A 22,202-nucleotide genomic window follows, 5' to 3' on the forward strand; every position below is an offset into this window, starting at 1 on the left:
GCCCATGGCACAGCCATGAATCTGTCTGTAAAATTGTCCCCGGAATTGAAAGTAAGTGGTGTTCAGACAGATGTCCAACAGTTTACATATGTGTTCAGGTGTCAGTTTGTGTCATGGAATTAGACATACACCGATGCTATTCCGTAACACATAGAGAACACAATTCAACCTAGAATATGAAACGACACAGAAACATCAGACATTTGTGTGGCATGCATGGGAGAAAACGCGGGGACTGTGTCAGCCAGGCCGTTGTAAGGAGCCTGGCTGACCCTCCTGCGTCTCACCCCCGCGTCTCACCCCGTTTTTTCCCATGCTGGTTGGTTTTATTAGATATTCTGGAATAGACGGGTCACATTTCTCATTGGTCAGCCTCACATCAAGGCACTTGGTATTTTTCCGTAGAGATCAAGCCTTGGGTAAACATTACCCAGACTCCTTTGGGTTATCACCCCCCTAGGGTAAACATCCTTTGGCCCATCTTTACGACCCCTTCACAAATTCAGTTTGTCACATCCTCGTTCTTCTCTTAGACTAATGATGCAGATAAAATATCACTATTATGCAGATAAAATACATCAGAAATATAATCATATATTCACATTTTATCACATTTCCCTCCTGTTTATCAAAGCATTAGTCACTGTCTCACATGCCAAACACATTATTCTTTTCAGTTTTCAACATGTCTTCCATTATTGGTGTTAAAATGACACTTTTACACTCAAAAAGTTTATGCACAATTCTCAACATTGAACACACTTCTTTTCTCTCGTTCCACAACATTTCTACAGCATTACTGTCCTAAATTTTGAGTCAGATTGGTCAATCTCTGTGATTTGACAAACAGACAATTTGTCTTGTCTAGAATTTGTGCGGTGTGATGGGAAATATAGAAGTACAAGCGGAAAGCCCTTAAACCCGCTGCTCTCTGGTCAGTCACTTTGACTCGTCAGGGACCTCTCTGGACACCCCAATAGAATCAAATACGTAGTATCAGGTGCTACTGGGACCAGACTGTCCACTAACCTCTCGACCTTGACCCTGCGGTATGTTTCTGGGTGATGCTGATCTTTGTTATGACCATGGCTGGCCACAAAAGGGATACATAGGCACAACGTCCCACAAGTGTCCCCACATCACCATACGTCCTCTCTTGGTTCCTTAAGAGACCTCCTCCCGCTGCTCGCTTCGGTCACACCTATGACACATATGAACTGGTACATTTTCCATCTCAATTCATAATCTCATTAACATTACATGTAGTTATGTTGTAGCAGATAAAAAAGAACTCTCTTAGTTAGTGCAAACAACTGTGGCTGTGGTGTAATATGCCATTGTGTTTCTTCAGCTACTGTCATGTCAATTATACATTGTACATTATACATTATGCATTTCATAACCTTTCAAGTTGATCACTTATTTTCTTCCCTCTATATTCCATTAACCGGTATACACAGTTGTGTATGTTGATCGATTGTCCCGATTGTCCCGATTGTCCCGATTGTCCCGATTGTCCCGATTGTCCCGATTGTTCGGTGCATAATACAGGTGTTCAGCACCCATATTATCGTCATCGCTTGTGATGATGATAACTGTTGATTCTTTTTCCACAGAGTATGGTACTCTGCGCACCGTAGCTTCTGTCTCTCGTTCATCGTAGCAGAGTATCGTACTCTACCGTAGACTCTGGACAAAACTCATACAAACGAAGTCCTGCGTCTGCGATGTTATGGATCTGCCGCTGTGTTGTCCAGACTCTCACTTTCCCATGAGAGCACCCATGTTCTCGTCCCTCCAATGGTCAGGACGACACGCTTGTGGCTCCGTCCACCTTGCTCCGTCTCTGTAAACACCACATCTCCAACACGTTCTGCTGTGGTGATAAACAAAGTCTTTTTGACAGTTCAGTGTATTTCAAACAGTTTTCTTGTTTACAAATTTTTTTTAGAATTATTGATTCGGAATATTTGTTTACACGTATATCCCTCCATTTGATAAATGGCCTTGCCCATTTATCAAACTACTACATAATTCTACATTTAAACAAAATTCAATAATCCAGATAGTTTACAACGTTCACTAATCCAGGATGTAATCAAGGAAGAGATGGAATTGCGTCTGTCACTCCAACTCCGCAATGTCACCTCTTGACCTTTCACAGTTCAGTGGTCACATCCCTGGCTGAGCCCCTCCTTCCACGGCGCTGGGCCCCCACCCTGTGTGTCAATCAGTCTGTGTGTAATCTTACACTTCCCAAATCTGTAACTTGTAAATCTGTTTTACCACCATTTGTTTCAAACTCTAAATGTTTCAATCCACGTGTGCGCGCGTATGTATGTATGTATGCATCTGTGTGTGTGTGTGTGTGTGTGGGTGCGTCAAATACATCAAACAATAATAATTGTCTCAATAATTCCCCCGTTGAGCTGGCCATAAGGGTCAGTTCACAACTTTGAATTCTTCACATAATTAACATCAAATTTCACATCTCCTCTGTTTGTGTGGCCTGAATAAAATCACCCATCTAATGTAATATGTGCTAATCTTTTATATGTGCTTCAGGTGAGATTCAACCTCAATCTCTCACACCTGCTCATGTGGTGCTTTACAAACATTGTGTATTAGTTTGTTCTAGCAAGTCTATATGTGTATTAACAAATCAAAACGATCCTAAACCTTCCCCTTGGTTATAAGGCACATCATTTTGTATCAACCCTTTTTTCCCCTTGTCTCTCTCTCTGTCTTCCTCTCGCAACGGAGGAAACACCCATTTCCAAATTTCTAAACCTGCTTTTACTTTCTCTTTGCTGCTGATATAAGTATCAGACGCTGCATCCCCTGGGATTCCAGTTAGTTATCTTTAAAATATCCCTGTTATTCTGCTTCTAAACTCATGTATTGATTACCCATCCCCCTGTTTAGTTTTCACTATCTTCAGGTAATCTGCGGGTCTCATAAAATGTATTCTTCTGCATTACACTCCTCCCCCCGGGTCCGTCCTGACTCCGTCCTGAGTCCTATAATGTTTAAGTCCTGTTATCACTGGTTTTCATAACTTCTATAGCGTCTAAATTTAGATGATATTGTCTTATTTAAATCTATTCAATTCTTGATTGAATCTCCACAATCCTTCAGGCATTTACTTTAGAATGTCAAATTCTTTCCCTGTTAATTTTAACTCTTCTCCTTATTACTCATCACGTCAACCCCCCCTGAGGTGTAACCTCTTGGTGTCCCTGTGATCCGTAAAGTTAACGGACATCTGCTCCATCCTGAGTCCTCCAGATTCTTTGCCAGTCAATAGCCCCTTATCTCTGACTATCTTTATGACTTGGTGTCCTGTTGTCTTTAGTTAATAAACACATGTATGTCCCATGTCCCCCCACTTCTGCGTCAATTGCCCTAGTTAATGACCCATTCATGTCTTTCCTGGGAGGGCATTGGACGTCACTATTTAACTTATTCCCTCGCTTACGTCTACATGCAATACGAGGTTTCCTCATGATAATACAAATAAATAAGTTACTGATATAACTTTTACTATCACTTTACTTACTACTCATTCTACTCCTATGTCCAAAAACATCAGTAGTCACTCATTTGCCCACATTATCACTTCCAGGCCTGTGCCTGCATTTGATTCTAAATTTAAAAACACTTCTGTCTTTTCGTCCTGTACTTTCATCTAGTCATGCATTATGGTTACATAATAAGTCCAAAAGATAATTTTGTCAAGTCCAAAAATAAAACAAAACAAAACGAAACAAAACATAGCTTTGTTTGGTGCACACAAAAAAACACGATACCGTAAAAACACAACTTTTGTCTTCTATGTCGGGGACAGGAAGTGTCCTGTCTGTGATCACATTCCCCAAAAAATTGGCCATCTATGAAAATCTGAATTAATCTTCATCTCTTATCAAGTTTAATACAATCTTTATAATTGATTGTTGTCAATCAAACAAAACCCTTAAAATTTGTTGAAATACTAAAATTTAAAACCATCTGGGTTTAGTTCTGCTTTTCATCAGTTCAGAGCGTCCTCTGAACTGCTTTCCCTTCTCCTGCCTTGTTGACCCCCCTTATCTCCCCCTCTCTGCCACGTCATCTGAGCATACTGGAAGTCTCCCTCCAAAATCCTCTTATGACTTTTCCTTTGTCTTTTTACAGTTTGGGGTGATAATTCTGGCATTATGTGGTCTCGGTCGTCTGAGAGAAATGCTACTTGCTTTACAGTCACGTCATATCTCAAGCTTCTAGTAGAATTTCTTATTGATTTTCCACCGGAGATAATGCTGGGTGTTTAAAGATTCACCCGTGACTGCAAATTTTAGATCTCTCAGAATAACGCCTTGTGACCCTTGTATGATTAATTGTGATTCACACTTGTTAGTTAATCACTTATTAATCCTCATTCACACATTCACACTTCTCTCTTACTTACTTCGCTCGTGCACAGCGCTTACATTCACTCATCTTTATGTCAGTAACAACTCGGCATAAGGCTTCATTACTTGCTTTCAGTGAGAAACTTAACTCGTGGTGAGCAAATTTAACTCCTTTATGTGAGAAACTTATCTACACAAAGCCAACCAATATTTTTCTTTTTAATGAGTAAATATTAAACTCCTGTATTTTATTTAATGAGTAAATATTAAACTCCTGTATTTTTGACTGAGAAATATTAAACTCCTGTATTTTTGACTGAGAAATATTAAACTCCTGTATTTTTTGACTGAGAAATATTAAACTCCTGTATTTTTGTCAAATGAGAAATATTAAACTCCTGTATTTTTTGACTGAGAAATATTAAACTCCTGTATTTTTTGACTGAGAAATATTAAACTCCTGTATTTTTTGTCAAATGAGAAATATTAAACTCCTGTATTTTTGACTGAGAAATATTAAACTCCTGTATTTTTGACTGAGAAATATTAAACTCCTGTATTTTTGACTGAGAAATATTAAACTCCTCTTTATGCGAGTAACTAAACTCCTGCATGAAGCCTATGCATAAAACGTTTCATGACTAACTCTTTCACACACAAAGTTTTTGTCTGACCTTCTTCGTCGCCTGTGTTCTCCTGCTGCTTCGAAACGACGCGCTCTCCTCGCGGAGACTGAGGTGCGATGGGCGGCCACGGGAAAAGTGGACTTCCTTTAGCTGTGCACAGACTTCACCGATTCACCCGTCAATCTCCGCGAAGGGCAGCTTGTCGTCCGGCTCGATAGGACCAGAAAATGTCATGGAATTAGACATACACCGATGCTATTCCGTAACACATAGAGAACACAATTCAACCTAGAATATGAAACGACACAGAAACATCAGACATTTGTGTGGCATGCATGGGAGAAAACGCGGGGACTGTGTCAGCCAAGCCGTTGTAAGGAGCCTGGCTGACCCTCCTGCGTCTCACCCCCGCGTCTCACCCCGTTTTTTCCCATGCTGGTTGGTTTTATTAGATATTCTGGAATAGGCGGGTCACATTTCTCATTGGTCAGCCTCACATCAAGGCACTTGGTATTTTTCCGTAGAGATCAAGCCTTGGGTAAACATTACCCAGACTCCTCTGGGTTATCACCCCCCCTAGGGTAAACATCCTTTGGCCCATCTTTACGACCCCTTCACAAATGCAGTTTGTCACACCCTCGTTCTTCTCTTAGACTAATGATGCAGATAAAATATCACTATTATGCAGATAAAATACATCAGAAATATAATCATATATTCACATTTTATCACAGTTTGGTCCTTTCCTGTAGGGTGGTGTCTTCCTGCAGTCTGATCCTCACTGCTGCTACTGCATCAGAGGTCAGATGCAGGTGAACAGGGACACAACATCATATGAAACCATGAGGTCATCTGGGTCCAGTTGGAGATGTTTCACTTTATCCACAAAGTTGTGCGTGTTTTCCACATGATGTACCGAATTCCCCACAAGCGGAGCCAATATAGTTGTTAAATGCTTGGCCACATTGTAAGTGATGGAATCTGTGCTGCACACTATGGGTCTGAGTGGAACCTCCTTTTTGTGTATTTTTGGAAGGCCGTAAATGCAAGGCATGGCTTCACCAGGATACACTCTGTAATACAGAGGCCGGTCTATCACTTCCTCTTTTTCCAGCCTTTGTAAACAGTCTATCACTTTCTTCTTGTAGCGTAAAAGTTGAGACCTTTAGAAAGCACCTCCTTTTCTGCCTGTGTCAGGAGGTGCTTTCTAAAGGTCTCAACTTTTCTGTCACCTCTAAACACATCCCTACAGAGGACTACATCGCAGCCACTGAAACGGCAATTAGAAACAACAAAATGACTGAATCGGAGGCTGCAGACCTGAGGTTACGTGTCACAGCGACCCTGAAGAGTGCCAAACCACCGCCTTCAAATATCACATCTGAAGAGAGAAAAGCACTTTCAGCACTGGAAAAAGATCATAGCATCAACATCCTCCCAGCAGACAAGGGACGTTGCACTGTGATTCTCAACGCAGCTGATTACGAAGCCAAAGTCCACACCCTCCTCGAGGACACGACCACATACGAGCGCTTGAAAAGAGATCCGACCAGTAGCTACAAGAAGAAAGTGATAGACTGTTTACAAAGGCTGGAAAAAGAGGAAGTGATAGACCGGCCTCTGTATTACAGACTATATCCTGGTGAAGCCATGCCTTGCATTTATGGCCTTCCAAAAATACACAAAAAGGATGTTCCACTCAGACCCATAGTGTGCAGCACAGATTCCATCACTTACAATGTGGCCAAGCATTTAACAACTATATTGGCTCCGCTTGTGGGGAATTCGGTACATCATGTGGAAAACACGCACAACTTTGTGGATAAAGTGAAACATCTCCAACTGGACCCAGATGACCTCATGGTTTCATATGATGTTGTGTCCCTGTTCACCTGCATCTGACCTCTGATGCAGTAGCAGCAGTGAGGATCAGACTGCAGGAAGACACCACTTTACAGGAAAGGACCAAACTGACACCTGAACACATATGTAAACTGTTGGACATCTGTCTGAACACCACTTACTTTCAATTCCGGGGACAATTTTACAGACAGATTCATGGCTGTGCCATGGGCTCGCCCGTCTCTCCCATAGTGGCCAACCTGTACATGGAGCACTTTGAGAAGAAGGCACTGTCCTCATTCTCAGGCATAGCCCCAAAACTGTGGCTCCGCTATGTCGATGATACGTTTGTAACAATTAAGAAACAAGAGCTGGAAACCTTCTCTGAGCACATCAATGCTGTGGACCCACATATCAGGTTTACAAGAGAAGACGCTAAGGAGAATCGCTTGGCCTTTCTTGATTGTTCCACGATCAGAGGAGAGGACGGGAAACTCCAAATAGAAGTATATAGGAAACCTACACACACGGACCAGTATCTGCTCTTTGGTTCCAACCACCCACTACAGCACAAGCTGGGTGTGATCAGAACCTTACAACACAGAGCTCAAGGTGTGCCCACCAGCTCAGAGGGCAAGAAGAAAGAGGAAAAACATGTCCGAAATGCCCTCTCAGCCTGTGGTTACCCCGCTTGGGCTCTCAACAGAGTGAAGAGAACCAAGAAGCAGGACAAAAGGGAAACTGAACAGAGAAGGAAGGGTGTTTCTATCCCTTATGTGTCTGGCCTGTCGGAAAAACTGCAGAGAATTTTTAGACAACACGAAGTCCCTGTTTCTTTTAAACCAGGAAACACTTTAAGACAAAAACTGGTTCACCCTAAGGACAAGTTGCCGACTCAAAAACAGAGCAATGTAGTTTATTCGATCCAATGCAGTGAAGAAAGCTGTAAAGAACGGTACATAGGTGAGACAAAACAGCCTCTACACAAGAGGCTTTATCAGCACAGAAGAAATACAAGTTCAGGACCACAGAGCGCCGTGCATCTCCATCTTGAAGCCTCTAATCACTCGTTTGAAGACGGTGAGGTGAAGGTTTTAAGCAGGGAGAAAAGATGGTTTGAAAGAGGAGTCAAGGAAGCTATTTTTGTTAAAAAAGAAAGACCTTCTTTAAACAGAAATGGAGGGCTAAGGTTTAATCTTCCTGTTATTTATAATGGGTTACTGAACCCCTGGAAAGGTAGAGGACCAGGACAAGGACATTTAGATGCTAATCAGGTACTCAGGGTGGTTGAGCCAGGGTCTCACAAAGACAAAGAGGATTCTAATAGCCCATTAAGATTCTGAATAGGCTAGCTCGGTAGATACAAGGGGGGAGTTTCTGTTGAAACAAACAACTCTTTCTACTTCAGGAAGGCTCCTCCCAATGGGCGGGTCTTACCACAGAACAGTATTAATATCGGAGTTCTCGATCTAAATTCTTTTATTGACAATGACTCTTGGATGAGAGTCGAAACGTCTATTTTTTCAAACTGAGTCCAGATGACTACAACTGAAGCTTTTTCTACTATGGAACACGCCTGGACGAATGAGGGATTACACCGACATATCAACATACGGCTGTTACAGTTTCCTATTTCCTGCGGTAGACTAGCGCCCTCTTGTGGTGGCCGTGAGACTCTCCTGTGGTGCTCCTCTCCAGGACAGCAGGGGGCGCCTCACAGGGAGAACACTGTAATGTAGTCGCAGAAGAAGCGCTCAGCTGAGGAAAATGGCGGACGTACAGACCGAGATCACGTCCAGGAGGATGAATAATGGCAATGAGCACGTGTAAGTCACTTTAGAACATTTATGACATTTTCATTATTCGAGTGAAGTCTTATCTTCAGTGCAGACACTCCGGTGTGTTTGATCTGCGTGTGGGACAGAGAGAGAGGCGGAGCCTGGTGCACACCGGGGTTAGCCACAACCAGCGGCTCTAATGCTGTTAGCTGTTAGCCGACAGGCTAGTGCTTAGCCCGTATAACACAACTGTTAGGCTCGATGCTGTCGCCCGTAAGTGACTTTGTTTCCTACCAGCTGTACGGTCACACATCCCATAGTTACGGTGTGATCACGGGTGGATGCTTATTGTAAAAAATATCAGAACTTGGTAGCCTGCGGCTAATTGTATAAGCTAGTAGCAGTAAGTTTGCCCTCCGCTTTTAGCACACAGGCTAATGAGTTTGTGTATGCATGTCCTGTTTAGAGGGACTTCAGTTAAGATCTTAGCCAACACAAACGAGCGATCGCAATTTTTTGTCTTGCCTCCTTACATCACCTTTAGTCACTTACTATTTTAACCTGTGTAGTTTTAAACTAACTTGGCACCGCTCATGTTTTTGAAAGTATGGCGCTGTCTGGAAGAGGCTGGCGCGTTCACACTGGGCTTTGTTGGCTCCTGGTTTGAAGTCCAGATTTGGAGTGGTCCTGGTTCTGTCCTGGTCTTGTCCAGTACTTTTCCGTCACAATTTTAATGTGGTCTTTGTGTAATTGTGAACGCTCTTCTGTTTGCTCTGTTATCATTGTTGCTATTGGTTACAGTATCTTCCAGAACAGTTTTTCACACAGCCGTGTAGGTCAGCAGATGCACACTGCCTTTCTATCACTAAAGCGATGTTATGCTTTATGTAGTAGCTGAGCTTGATTGTAAATGTTACAGGAAGGAAGATTTGGAAATCCATGAGCAAAGTGGAAATGAGGACAGTGGCGGTGTATCAGAAGAAGAGGAGGAGGAAGAGGTAAGTTACATTTCATTATTGAATCAACAACTGTCATATCTATTATATATTACAACCTTTATATTGTCACATACAATGAAAATATTTTGTACAGGTTAATGAAGATATGATGTGTGTTTTTCTGTTCCAGGAGGAGGCGGCGGTGGTGGTGGTGGAGGCTGAGGCAAACGGTGAGAAGACAGAGGTGAGCAGTAAACATCACAGCAGCAGCAGTGGGAAACACAAGAAGAAGAAACACAAGCACCGGAGCAAGCACAAAAAGCACAAACATGCCTCAGACGAGGACAAGGAGCGCAAACGCAAACACCGGCACAAGCACAGGAAACACAAGCGCAAAGACGGCTCCCTGTCTGCGGCCCACAAGAAGACCGAGTCTTCCCCCTCCTCGGGAAACCCAAGCCTGGATGACCGGGCCCTGCTGGAGGACCTGGAGAAACAGAGGGCCATGATCAAAGCGGAGCTGGACAGTCAGCTGATGGAGGGGAAGGTGCAGTCGGGCATGGGCCTCATCCTTCAGGGCTATAACTCCGGCTCTGAAGAGGATCCAGAGGCACGACTGAGGAATGGAGAGCAGAGGCAAAGGGGCACCTCAGGTAAAGTCGTCTCACCAAGAGTTGGCAAAAGTGTCAAATCTAAACGGGACTCACCTGAGGCCAAAAAGTCAAGCTCCAAACGGCGCAGTCGCAGTAAATCTGTAGACAAACCGCCAAAGGAACCCCGGGACAAGGCCTCCAAAAGCACCAAGAACTCGGGGGCTAAAGAGAAAGGCAAGGACGGAAGCAGATCTCGAGAAAGAAAGCTCTCAGAGAGCACTGACAAGACCAAGGAGCGCAGCCGGACATCCCCGCCCAGAGCTGAGCCCAAAGGCAGTCGTACTGACAAACGCTCCTCTCCAGCTCGGGACGACAGAACCCAGAGGTCCAGGTCCACAGGGAAAGAGCGGTCTGGTCGGTCAGAGGTCGAGCGGGACAAAAGACCAGCCAAGTCTCCCTCAAAGGATGCTTCCTCAGGGAAAGAGAACCGCTCCCCTCACAGACGTGTCCTCAGCCCGGGCAGGAGGCGCAGCACTTCACCCCGACACAGGGATCAGCACCCGGCTACAAGTGCCGCAGACAGGACGTCCAAACAGAGCTCCCCCTCCAGGGCCAGGTCGCCCCCGCGACGAGGACGCAGCCGCTCAGCTGACAACAGGAGAAGAGAAGACCGACCGGAGTCTCCTGCCAGGTCAGTCTTAATTTACTCGCTTTATATTGCAATTGGTGCTGGTTTTGTTTTCGAAAAGGGGTTAATTGGATTCAGCTAGTTCTCCTAATTAGTAAGATGATCCAGAACGTTAGCCAAACAGAGCAGATTCGGTCGATAGAGCTACACCTGACGTCACGCTATCCCAGCATGCACCACAAGTGCACTGGCACTTGTTACATATATTATATTATATTACATTTCTTATATTAAAGTGTTTCTTCTCAGACATCTCCAGACACTTTTTGATGATTTTAGAAGGTGGAAAGTGAATCAGATTTGGCAGATTCAGGGTGAATTCTATGTAACACACACATGTCGCCAATGTTTAATAATAGTTTTAAGATGTATTCATTTATTTTCCGTTTCATTTAAGGACAAAGTTCCTCTTCAAAAGCTAAAGGCTAGTTGCCATTCATTTCTGCAGTTTCTCTACTGTAATGGAAGCTCTGTTTTTGTGGTTTTATTTGAAACATTTCCAAGCCTTTGCTTTGACAAACATAATAGTTTTGTGTCCTGGTGTTTCAGAAAACGTGTTCGTGCAGAGGCGGCCTCTGCCAGAGACCGCTCCAGAGAGGCCAGTCCCAGGGCGTTGGCACGGCGCAGGCCCAGTCGCTCTCCTCTGAGGAGGAGGTCACCGTCTCCACGGCGACGGTCCCGCTCCGCCCTTCGCAGGAGGAGCAGGTCGCCCCTTAGGCACAGGTGAACACAAGTTCTACTCTCAACACTGTCACAACACAGCAGCTGGTTTGTAAAGTGGAATGTGACACCGTGTTACGTTAAACCCTCTGCAGGTCCGACGAGAGGGACCGCTATGGCCGGCCCCGGCAGTACAGGAGGTCCATGTCTCGAGACCGGGACAGAGACCGAGGCAGAGACAGAGACCGAGACAGGAGGAGAAGACGCAGCCGGGACGAGGACAAGTTCAAGGGCAGTCTGTCTGAGGGGATGAAGGTGGAGCAGGAGTCCTCAGGGGATGAAGTGTGAGTAATGAAACGTGTGCATAAACCGCACTGTAGCCTGTGCTCTTAAACTGGACTGTTTTTTATAAAAGGCTGGAAGACTTTGAAGGAGAGGAAGTGGATGAGGAGGCCGTGATCGAACAGCGCAGACAGCAGCGGCTGGCCATTGTTCAGGTTTGTTTCCTCGAGTGGTTACAGATGGTGAGGTTATTATATCGCCACGTCTTTCCTGTATCGGTGCAGTCAACATGAAAACAGATCTTTTGGCCGTAGGCTTTATTAATAACTTTTTTTTATTTTTATTTTTTATATAGCGCTTTCAGTGACCCAAAGACGCTGAACATAATAAAAAAAAAGGGGGGGGTATTTACAGACAGGGGGGACAACACGTACAGAACACATTAATATACAGATAAAATGAACAAGACAGAAGAAGTAGAGAGAAAAAGATGGGGATGTAACAGGGGGTAGAAGAGTAGGCAATGGAGTAGAGGAGGCTAGGGGTAGGGGAGGTCATAGGCTTGGGTGAAGAGGTATGTTTTGAGGCGGGATTTGAATGTTGTGAGTGAGGGAGAGTGGCGGACAGGTTGGGGGAGGGAGTTCCAGAGTCGGGGTGCTGTTCGGGAGAATGCTCTGTCGCCAAAAGTTTTGAGTCGGGATGTTGGTGCAGTCAGGGTGAGAGAGGAGGAGGATCGGAGAGCTCGGGTGGGGCGGTGGGGGATGAGGAGGTCAGACAGGTAGGGGGGGGCAAGGTGGTGAAGAGCTTTGAAGGTGAGGAGGAGTATTTTAAAGTTTATGCGCTGCTTGATGGGGAGCCAGTGGAGAGAGCGGAGAACGGGAGTGATGTGATCACGGGACCGGGTGTGGGTGAGGAGGCGGGCAGCGGAGTTTTGGACCATTTGGAGTCTATGGAGGGAATGGGAGGAGATGCCAGTGAGGAGGGAGTTGCAGTAGTCAAGGCGGGAGGAGATGAAGGCATGGATGAGGGATTCAGCAGCGGGGAGGGTGAGGCAGTGTCGGATTTTGGCGATGCGGCGGAGGTGGAAGTATGAGGTCTTGACAATGTGGCTGACATGGGGAGTGAAGGAGAGGGTGGGGTCCATGATGACACCGAGATTGCGTACCAGGGTAGAGGGGGTGATGGTCGAGGTGTCGATGCTGAGTGAAAAGGGACCAGTTTTATTGAGAGTGGATTTGGTGCCAATGAGGAGGAGCTCTGTTTTGTCACTGTTCAGTTTGAGGAAGTTGAGAGTGAGCCATGATTTTATTGTAGAGATGCAGGTTTCAATGTGGCTAAATAGGAAAGTATATCGTGAAAAAGGGATGAGAGGGAAGGACATTGCAGAGGTCGTGACAGTTGAATGTCACCTGACTGGGGGAGGGGGATTTCATCACGTGCATATTTAATTTAATTATGCACGTTTAATTTAATTCGCAGTTTATAGATGTGTCCAAAGGTAAATTTGAGGGGGACGTTCTACCGTGGATCTTATTTTCAGATTATATTAGAAGTTGTCAAATGTCTTCACTCGTCACAGCAAAAAAAACGTTTGTATTGTAATGGCAAATTTGAATGAGAATATAATGAACATCTCTTTTCAGAAATACAAGAACCTGAATGAAGACTCCAACATGGCGTCAGAGCCAAACAGCCCTCAGAGCAGCAGTCGCAGCCGCTCGCCCTCCCCCGATGACATCCTGGAGCGAGCGGCCGCTGACGTGAAGGAGTACGAGCGCGAGAACATCAACACGTTTGAGGCCAGCATCAAGGCCAAGGCCAACCTCATCGCCCAGGAAAAAGAAGGTGAGTTTGACCCAGAACGGCGTTGCGAGCCCGCCCCAGAACCTCAGAGCGTCGCGAGCCCGCCCCAGAACGGCGTCGCGAGCCCGCCCCAGAACGGCGTCGCGAGCCCGCCCCAGAACGGCGTCGCGAGCCCGCCCCAGAACGGCGTCGCGAGCCCGCCCCAGCTTCTAGGAGCCCCTCCTCCATAGGTGTGTGGGTGTCAGGGGTCTGTAAGGTGGTGCTTGGTTAATGCTGTTCTCTGTCATGTGTCCATTCAGCTGCTGCTTGAGTCCAAAGCCCAGGTTGTTGTGTGGCTCCTGGGCATTGTTGAACTGTGCAGAGTATGTCCCTCCAACATGAAGCCGCTGACGCTCCAGAGCTCAGTCTCACCTGAGTAACTCTGTGTGTTACAGGAGCAAACCCAAAGAAGCCCTCGGCCCCCGACATGTTCACCGAGTCAGACGACATGTTTGCAGCAGACTTTGATGTGAGTATCAGGAGGAAAAACGACAGTACTCATAATAATAATCGAATTACTCGATTAATCGTTTCAGCCGTAATCTGGAACTTTATCGGAACTAGTGTAAAACCACATGCTAGCATAAGGAAAGTAAGCATCTTTGTTTCTTTTGTTTGTGTTTTTTGAAATGCTCACATGAGAATTAACATTGGTGTTATATGACATTGGTGAATATTGTGCCATATTATGACTTAAAGTTCACATATAAGACATGCTTTATACAGAAGAGACATCCTGTCCTCTCTAACCATGTGGTGTTGTGTGCAGAGCGCCAGGATGAGAGCCGGTTTGGGGAAGGACTTCAAAGAGAACCCCAACCTCAGGGACAACTGGACCGACGCAGAAGGCTACTACAGTAAGACACTCTTTCTAACACGCCTTTCCACAGAGCAGACCAGCCCGCGACACCTTTATCAGCTTCACAACACAAATAATTCTACAATCTCTATCGTTTAAAGTTGAGCTTGAGACGGATCAGATCTATGGTAGAATCTGCTGTTTTAATGTCAAAAAGCAGATTAGTTGACCACGTTTATGGTTCATATCTGCCAGTTTTTGTTTCATGTGGAAAGGCCCTGTATTTACAAAGTTCAAAGTCTTCTGGCCAACTAATAATCCTAAAGTCCCATTAACATGAAGTCTCAAGAGGCCAAACTGTTCAGATGAAGTATTAACAACAATGATACTGGTAATAATACAGTGTAGTTCATAAGTTTGAATAACCGTAACTCTCCCGTAGAGTCACAGGAGCAGTTAAACGTTTGGACACGCCTTCATTCATAGTTTACTACTCGACATTGTGAAAGACTTCTCACAGGACACGCCCTTTTCTTTGTGGGCGGCTCAGAAATATGTTGATTTGTAGTTTTTATGCCTCCAGAGAATCTACAGAGTAAATGATCTTGAAAACAATGGGGAAAAACCCACCGAGTCCAACATTTTGACCAGTAGTGCATACAGGCCCCGCCCTCTTCACCCGTCTTATATATGTAAATAGTCCTGAATGTCCTTTTTCGATTGTTGACCGCGGCTGTCGTCTCACGTTTCAGGAGTGAACATCGGGGAGAGCCTGGACAAACGCTACGACGTGTACGGCTACACGGGCCACGGCGTGTTCAGTAACGTGGTGAGAGCCCGGGACACGGCGCGGGCCGGCCAGGAGGTGGCAGTCAAGATCATCAGGAACAACGAGCTCATGTAAGGAAGCCCCACAATGCACCGCTGCAAACGTGACGCACAAAACGATCCAGAATGACATCATGGTGGTGTAAAAGTCTTAGTTTAGGCTCAAGTTTGGCACAATATGTAAACGCAGCACAAATTTAAACACAAAAAGGCAGAAATGAATAATCACACGTCGCCATTATTTAGAACGATTACTTCTATAGAATGAAAATTCACTCTCAAAAATGTCAAAACTAGAAAAACAACTCTTTCTGTTTCAAAAACTCCAAAAATGCTAAATTATAAACAGGCGGCAGTATTTTTCCAAATGGCGCGGTTCATTTTACTGGACCATTTTAATAGTCAAGTCTCCAAATAATAAAGCGGCAACTAACGATTCATTGGGTCAGGGAAAACGAGTATTCACCGGTCACTGACCAACAGCCAAATCTTTTAAAATAAAGTGAATGTGACAAAAGACAAAGTTCTTTTGACTCTCGATTGAATTCAAATGACTTGGACTTAACTTTAATTGTCTTGATTCTAATTGTTACTACTTCAGATTATTTAGTTACTTGAATATTTATGATTAGTGATGAACCAAATGCTCTTGACGACTTGTCAAACCATTATTTCTATTGTACATTGAGATTTAAAAAAAAACTCATCCACCAAATAAAGGTTGAAATATGGACTGAAGGCTGAAGATGCAGAAGGTTCACAAGTCGAAATGCGCGTGGACTTTAAAGACCTGGATGTGATGTGTGTGGTGTGTGTGTGTTTGATGTCTGTATGATGTGTGTGGTGTGTGTGTGTTTGTCTGTATGATGTGTATGATGTGTGTTTGATGTCTGTATGATGTGTGTGGTGTGTGTGTGTTTGTCTGTATGATGTGTGTGGTGTGTGTGTGTTTGTCTGTATGATGTGTGTGGTGTGTGTGTGTTTGTCTGTATGATGTGTGTGGTGTGTGTGTGTTTGTCTGTATGATGTGTATGATGTGTGTTTGATGTCTGTATGATGTGTGTGGTGTGTGTGTGTTTGTCTGTATGATGTGTGTGGTGTGTGTGTGTTTGTCTGTATGATGTGTATGATGTGTGTTTGATGTCTGTATGATGTGTGTGGTGTGTGTGTGTTTGTCTGTATGATGTGTGTGGTGTGTGTGTGTTTGATGTCTGTATGATGTGTGTGGTGTGTGTGTGTTTGTCTGTATGATGTGTGTGTGTGTTTGTCTGTATGATGTGTATGATGTGTGTTTGATGTCTGTATGATGTGTGTGGTGTGTGTGTGTTTGATGTCTGTATGATGTGTGTGGTGTGTGTGTGTTTGTCTGTATGATGTGTGTGGTGTGTGTGTGTTTGTCTGTATGATGTGTGTGGTGTGTGTGTTTGATGTCTGTATGATGTGTGTGGTGTGTGTGTGTCTGTATGATGTGTGTGGTGTGTGTTTGTCTGTATGATGTGTGTGGTGTGTGTGTGTTTGTCTGTATGATGTGTGTGGTGTGTGTGTTTGATGTCTGTATGATGTGTATGATGTGTGTTTGTCTGTATGATGTGTGTGGTGTGTGTGTGTTTGATGTCTGTATGATGTGTGTGGTGTGTGTGTGTTTGTCTGTATGATGTGTGTGGTGTGTGTGTGTTTGTCTGTATGATGTGTGTGGTGTGTGTGTGTTTGTCTGTATGATGTGTGTGGTGTGTGTGTTTGATGTCTGTATGATGTGTGTGGTGTGTGTGTGTTTGATGTCTGTATGATGTGTGTGGTGTGTGTGTGTTTGATGTCTGTATGATGTGTGTGGTGTGTGTGTGTTTGTCTGTATGATGTGTGTGGTGTGTGTGTTTGATGTCTGTATGATGTGTGTGGTGTGTGTGTGTTTGATGTCTGTATGATGTGTGTGGTGTGTGTGTGTTTGTCTGTATGATGTGTGTGGTGTGTGTGTTTGATGTCTGTATGATGTGTGTGGTGTGTGTGTGTTTGATGTCTGTATGATGTGTGTGGTGTGTGTGTGTTTGTCTGTATGATGTGTGTGGTGTGTGTGTGTTTGTCTGTATGATGTGTGTGGTGTGTGTGTTTGATGTCTGTATGATGTGTGTGGTGTGTGTGTGTTTGTCTGTATGATGTGTGTGGTGTGTGTGTGTTTGTCTGTATGATGTGTGTGGTGTGTGTGTGTTTGTCTGTATGATGTGTGTGGTGTGTGTGTTTGATGTCTGTATGATGTGTGTGGTGTGTGTGTGTTTGTCTGTATGATGTGTGTTTGGTGCTCCACAGGCAGAAGACGGGTCTGAAGGAGCTGGAGTTCCTGAAGAAGCTGAACGACGCCGACCCGGACGACAAGTTCCACTGTCTGCGCCTCTTCAGACACTTCTACCACAAGCAGCACCTGTGCCTGGTGTTCGAGCCGCTCAGGTCTGTCCTCTGCTCTGTCTTCTTCTGTCCCTCTACTGTCCTCTTCTGTCCCTCTGCTGTCCTCTTCTGTCCCTCACTTTTCTCTCACTCTCTCTCACTCTGTCTCTCACTTTTCTCTCACTCTGTCTCTCACTCTGTCTCTCACTCTGTCTCTCACTCTGTCTCTCACTTGTCTGTCAGTCACTCTGTCTCTCACTTGTCTGTCAGTCACTCTTCTGTCTCTCACTCTTCTGTCCTCTCACTCTGTCTCTGTCCTCAGCATGAACCTGCGTGAGGTGTTGAAGAAGTACGGTAAAGACGTTGGGCTGCACATCAAGGCCGTGCGCTCGTACAGTCAGCAGCTTTTCCTCGCTCTCAAACTGCTCAAGCGCTGCAACATCCTCCACGCCGACATCAAGCCCGACAACATCCTGGTACGACTTCATCTGGCCCCTGACTATACGGGGGCCTCTCCTCTGACTCTCACAAACACTTTCAAATGTTCCACTTTTGTGACCTCATCGTATTCAAGTCCATAAAGTGTCATTAGATTACAAGTGTTTCCTCGTCATCGCTTTACTTTCAGAATGATAAGTTAGGACCGTTGCCATAGCAGTAACTCTTAACTAAATCTATCTTTTGAATGGTCAATGTCCTCAACATGGCACCAAAAAACAATGTCCAGCAGGAAAAAAAGTGGCGCATCAGAATTTCCCACAATGCACCTTTAAAAAGTAGTGTCCAGCGCTGGATCAAATGTGTCTCGTCTTATCGAAGTGTTTATTCCGCCTCGTTCTCTTGTGTTTGGGGCAGTGAAGTAAAAGTGTTCTGTTTGATCAGGTGAACGAGTCCAAGACGATCCTGAAGCTGTGCGACTTCGGCTCGGCGTCTCACGTGGCCGACAACGACATCACGCCGTACCTGGTTAGCCGATTCTACCGCGCTCCTGAGATCGGTACGACTCTGAAACACAATCTAACGCTGCACAAATCATCTCCATCAAACTCAAACTACTAGTTCTGCCAGTCACAATGTCAAATGAGTGTTTTTTGAGAGAAGAAATCCCTCATTTTCCTCCATAATAACACATTACTGCTCCAATTTACACAGATAAACACATTTTCTTATTTTTACTGAAGTGAACTTTACGACAATTTAGCATTTGTGGTCTTCATGTCAATATCTTTACATATTATTGGCCACAACTGTAAGACAAATTTAATATAAGGCCTTGAGTATTACATTTCTAGTTTATTGGTTTTGCATTTTTTGTTGCATTCATTGTAAACCGTTATTTTTGTCAACATGTTTTCATATTTATTATAAAGTGTACATTTAATTAAACATCCACATACAGTGTCCCGTAACGATATAATAAATGTTATAAGCTCGTTTCCAAAGCGCTGAACATCAATATAAAGAATATAAAGTCTATTGTCCATAAAGAAATATTGACCTGCTCTTGTGCTGCAGTCATCGGGAAACCGTACGACTACGGCATCGACATGTGGTCCGTGGGCTGCACCCTGTACGAGCTCTACACGGGGAAGATCCTTCTGCCCGGCTCCTCCAACAACCACATGCTCAAACTGGCCATGGACATGAAGGGGAAGATGCCCAACAAGGTGAGAAGAGGGACGGAGACCTGGCGTACCCCATGACGTACCCCATGACGTACCCCATGACGTACCCCATGACGTACCCCAGACGTACCCCTGACGTACCCCTGACGTACCCCTGACGTACCCCATGACGTACCCCATGACGTACCCCATGACGTACCCCTGACGTACCCCTGACGTACCCCTGACGTACCCCATGACGTACCCCATGACGTACCCCATGACGTACCCCATGACGTACCCCATGACGTACCCCAGACGTACCCCTGACGTACCCCTGACGTACCCCATGACGTACCCCATGACGTACCCCATGACGTACCCCATGACGTACCCCATGACGTACCCCATGACGTACCCCATGACGTACCCCATGACGTACCCCTGACGTGTCCCTGGCGTACCCCATGACGTACCCCATGACGTACCCCATGACGTACCCCATGACGTACCCCATGACGTACCCCCTGACGTACCCCTGACGTGTCCCTGGCGTACCCCATGACGTACCCCATGACGTACCCCATGACGTACCCCTGACGTACCCCTGGCGTACCCCTGACGTGTCCCTGGCGTACCCCTGACGTACCCCTGACGTGTCCCTGGCGTACCCCATGACGTACCCCATGACGTACCCCCTGACGTACCCCCTGACGTGTCCCTGACGTGTCCCTGACGTGTCCCTGGCGTACCCCTGACGTACCCCCGACGTACCCCTGACGTACCCCATGACGTACCCCATGACGTACCCCATGACGTACCCCTGACGTACCCCTGACGTACCCCATGACGTACCCCATGACGTACCCCATGACGTACCCCATGACGTACCCCATGACGTACCCCATGACGTACCCCTGACGTACCCCATGACGTACCCCATGACGTACCCCCTGACGTACCCCCTGACGTACCCCCTGACGTGTCCCTGACGTGTCCCTGACGTACCCCTGACGTACCCCTGACGTGTCCCTGACGTGTCCCTGACGTACCCCTGACGTGTCCCTGACGTACCCCTGACGTGTCCCTGGCGTACCCCTGACGTACCCCTGACGTACCCCATGACGTACCCCATGACGTACCCCATGACGTACCCCATGACGTACCCCTGACGTACCCCTGACGTACCCCATGACGTACCCCATGACGTACCCCATGACGTACCCCATGACGTACCCCATGACGTACCCCTGACGTACCCCATGACGTACCCCTGACGTACCCATGACGTACCCCATGACGTACCCCATGACGTGTCCCTGACGTACCCCATGACGTACCCCATGACGTACCCCATGACGTACCCCCTGACGTGTCCCTGACGTGTCCCTGACGTGTCCCTGACGTACCCCTGACGTGTCCCTGACGTGTCCCTGACGTGTCCCTGACGTGTCCCTGACGTACCCCTGACGTACCCCTGACGTGTCCCTGACGTGTCCCTTTGCTCGTGTTTCAGATGATCCGCAAAGGCGTCTTCAAAGACCAGCACTTCGACCAGAACCTCAACTTCCTCTACATCGAAGTGGACAAAGTGACGGAAAGGGTAAAGACTGTTTTTATGTTTGTTTGTGTCCGTGTCCGTTAGAGTGACTGAAACATCACCATATTTCCTGATTACTGTATTTTATGTCAATAGTCGTGCTATAATGTTTTTTTTCATGTTCTAGTAGAGTAGACAGAGCAGTTTTGTCACTAGAAGTCTTGTCTTCACCACTACTAGAAATGTCTCTTCTTTAAGTCGTTTATATTCCGAGTGTCCCCTCCTCACTCGTCCGTCTCGTTTGTCCCTCAGGAAAAGGTGACGGTCATGAGCACCATAAACCCGACCAAAGACCTGCTGTCGGACATGGTGGGATGCCAGCGTCTGCCCGAGGACCAAAGGAAGAAGGTGATGCAGCTCAAGGACTTACTGGACGGGACGCTCATGCTGGACCCGGCCAAGAGGCTCAGCATCAACCAGGCCCTGCAGCACCCGTTCATCCAGGAGAAGCTCTGAGGCGCCGCAGAAGCCCTGCTTTTATTGTAAATACAGACATTCTTACACATGCAGTCATCACAACAAGGACTTTAGACTTTAGCATTCAGACCACTTCAATGTGTAAATAACGTATCGCTTTTGGATTTAGTTGACCTTTGAGTTGTTTGTTTGTACCCATTTTGCAGTGTGGGGCGGTGCATGCTTGATTATGAGAAAGTTGCCGTGTTGCGGGCCTCTGTAAATGCTCTGTAAATGCATCGATGTTCCTCGTGTGAGTACGATGAAAGCAGAAGGATTCTCTAGTCTCTTTTTCCTCTAGTTTCCTGTCTCTCCGGCTCGCGTAAGGCTCGCTGACTCAAAGTGCCTCCTGTCGAGCCTAAACCAAACCACACCCGCTCCCGTCCCTGTAAATACTCCCAAATGTACTGTCACTTCTGTATGAGTTCTGTTTGTCCATAACAACGTGGTCAAAACAAACTTGTGATTTCAATAAAGAATAGTCGTGGAAACGCCACTGAAAGTTCAGTTCAAAACAATTTTTTTAGAAATAAAATGTTTCCAATTGTAAAATAAGTTTGAATTATTTTTAAGTCTTTCTTGTACAACTTACAATACTGGATCTGACATGTTGTTCTTCAGAGTTAGACTTATTATATTTGGAAATTATGACTTAACAAATATTCCGGCGTTTTACCCTCAGACTCCTGGCAACGTTTTCTGTCTTTTACACTTTGTTTTGTTTCTGTCTTATCATTTCTAACTCTAGGAAGATGTTTGTTAGTTCCAGGTGTTTGTTGATCAATCATTTCTGTATTTCTATCATAAAAAAATGAAAAAAACGTATCATTTGCACTAGTCTCACTCTTTTTCAGACTTCCATCATAAACATTTATCTTCACCTCTGTCCTCCCCGAACA

General features: G+C 45.6%; 1 protein-coding gene across 1 annotated transcript; it reads left to right on the forward strand.

Annotated features, from left to right (window-relative positions):
• Nucleotides 1–8,563: 8,563 nt before the first annotated feature.
• On the forward strand, nt 8,564–21,805 carry prpf4bb (pre-mRNA processing factor 4Bb). Its single transcript, XM_072451158.1, has 16 exons — nt 8,564–8,685; nt 9,557–9,635; nt 9,769–10,859; nt 11,406–11,579; nt 11,672–11,860; nt 11,932–12,013; nt 13,442–13,643; nt 14,036–14,109; nt 14,410–14,497; nt 15,192–15,339; nt 17,569–17,706; nt 17,966–18,119; nt 18,526–18,640; nt 19,159–19,310; nt 20,764–20,850; nt 21,100–21,805. The coding sequence occupies exons 1-16, from the start codon at nt 8,627–8,629 to the stop codon at nt 21,301–21,303; spliced, it is 3,036 nt and encodes a 1,011-aa protein (XP_072307259.1). The 5' UTR covers nt 8,564–8,626; the 3' UTR covers nt 21,304–21,805.
• Nucleotides 21,806–22,202: the final 397 nt, after the last annotated feature.

Source organism: Eucyclogobius newberryi, unplaced genomic scaffold (assembly GCF_026437365.1).
Source record: "Eucyclogobius newberryi isolate DKJ021-1_F unplaced genomic scaffold, fEucNew1.0.hap1 SCAF_18, whole genome shotgun sequence".
NCBI classification, from domain to species: Eukaryota; Metazoa; Chordata; class Actinopteri; order Gobiiformes; family Gobiidae; genus Eucyclogobius; species Eucyclogobius newberryi.

Bases quoted from the DNA above. Each gene is read 5' to 3' on its own strand.
- prpf4bb (XM_072451158.1), top strand. From the start codon at position 8,627: ATGGCGGACGTACAGACCGAGATCACGTCCAGGAGGATGAATAATGGC. The intron at 10,860-11,405 runs GTCAGTCTTAAT...CTGGTGTTTCAG, and splicing joins CGACCGGAGTCTCCTGCCAG to AAAACGTGTTCGTGCAGAGG. The intron at 12,014-13,441 runs GTTTGTTTCCTC...ATCTCTTTTCAG, and splicing joins AGCGGCTGGCCATTGTTCAG to AAATACAAGAACCTGAATGA.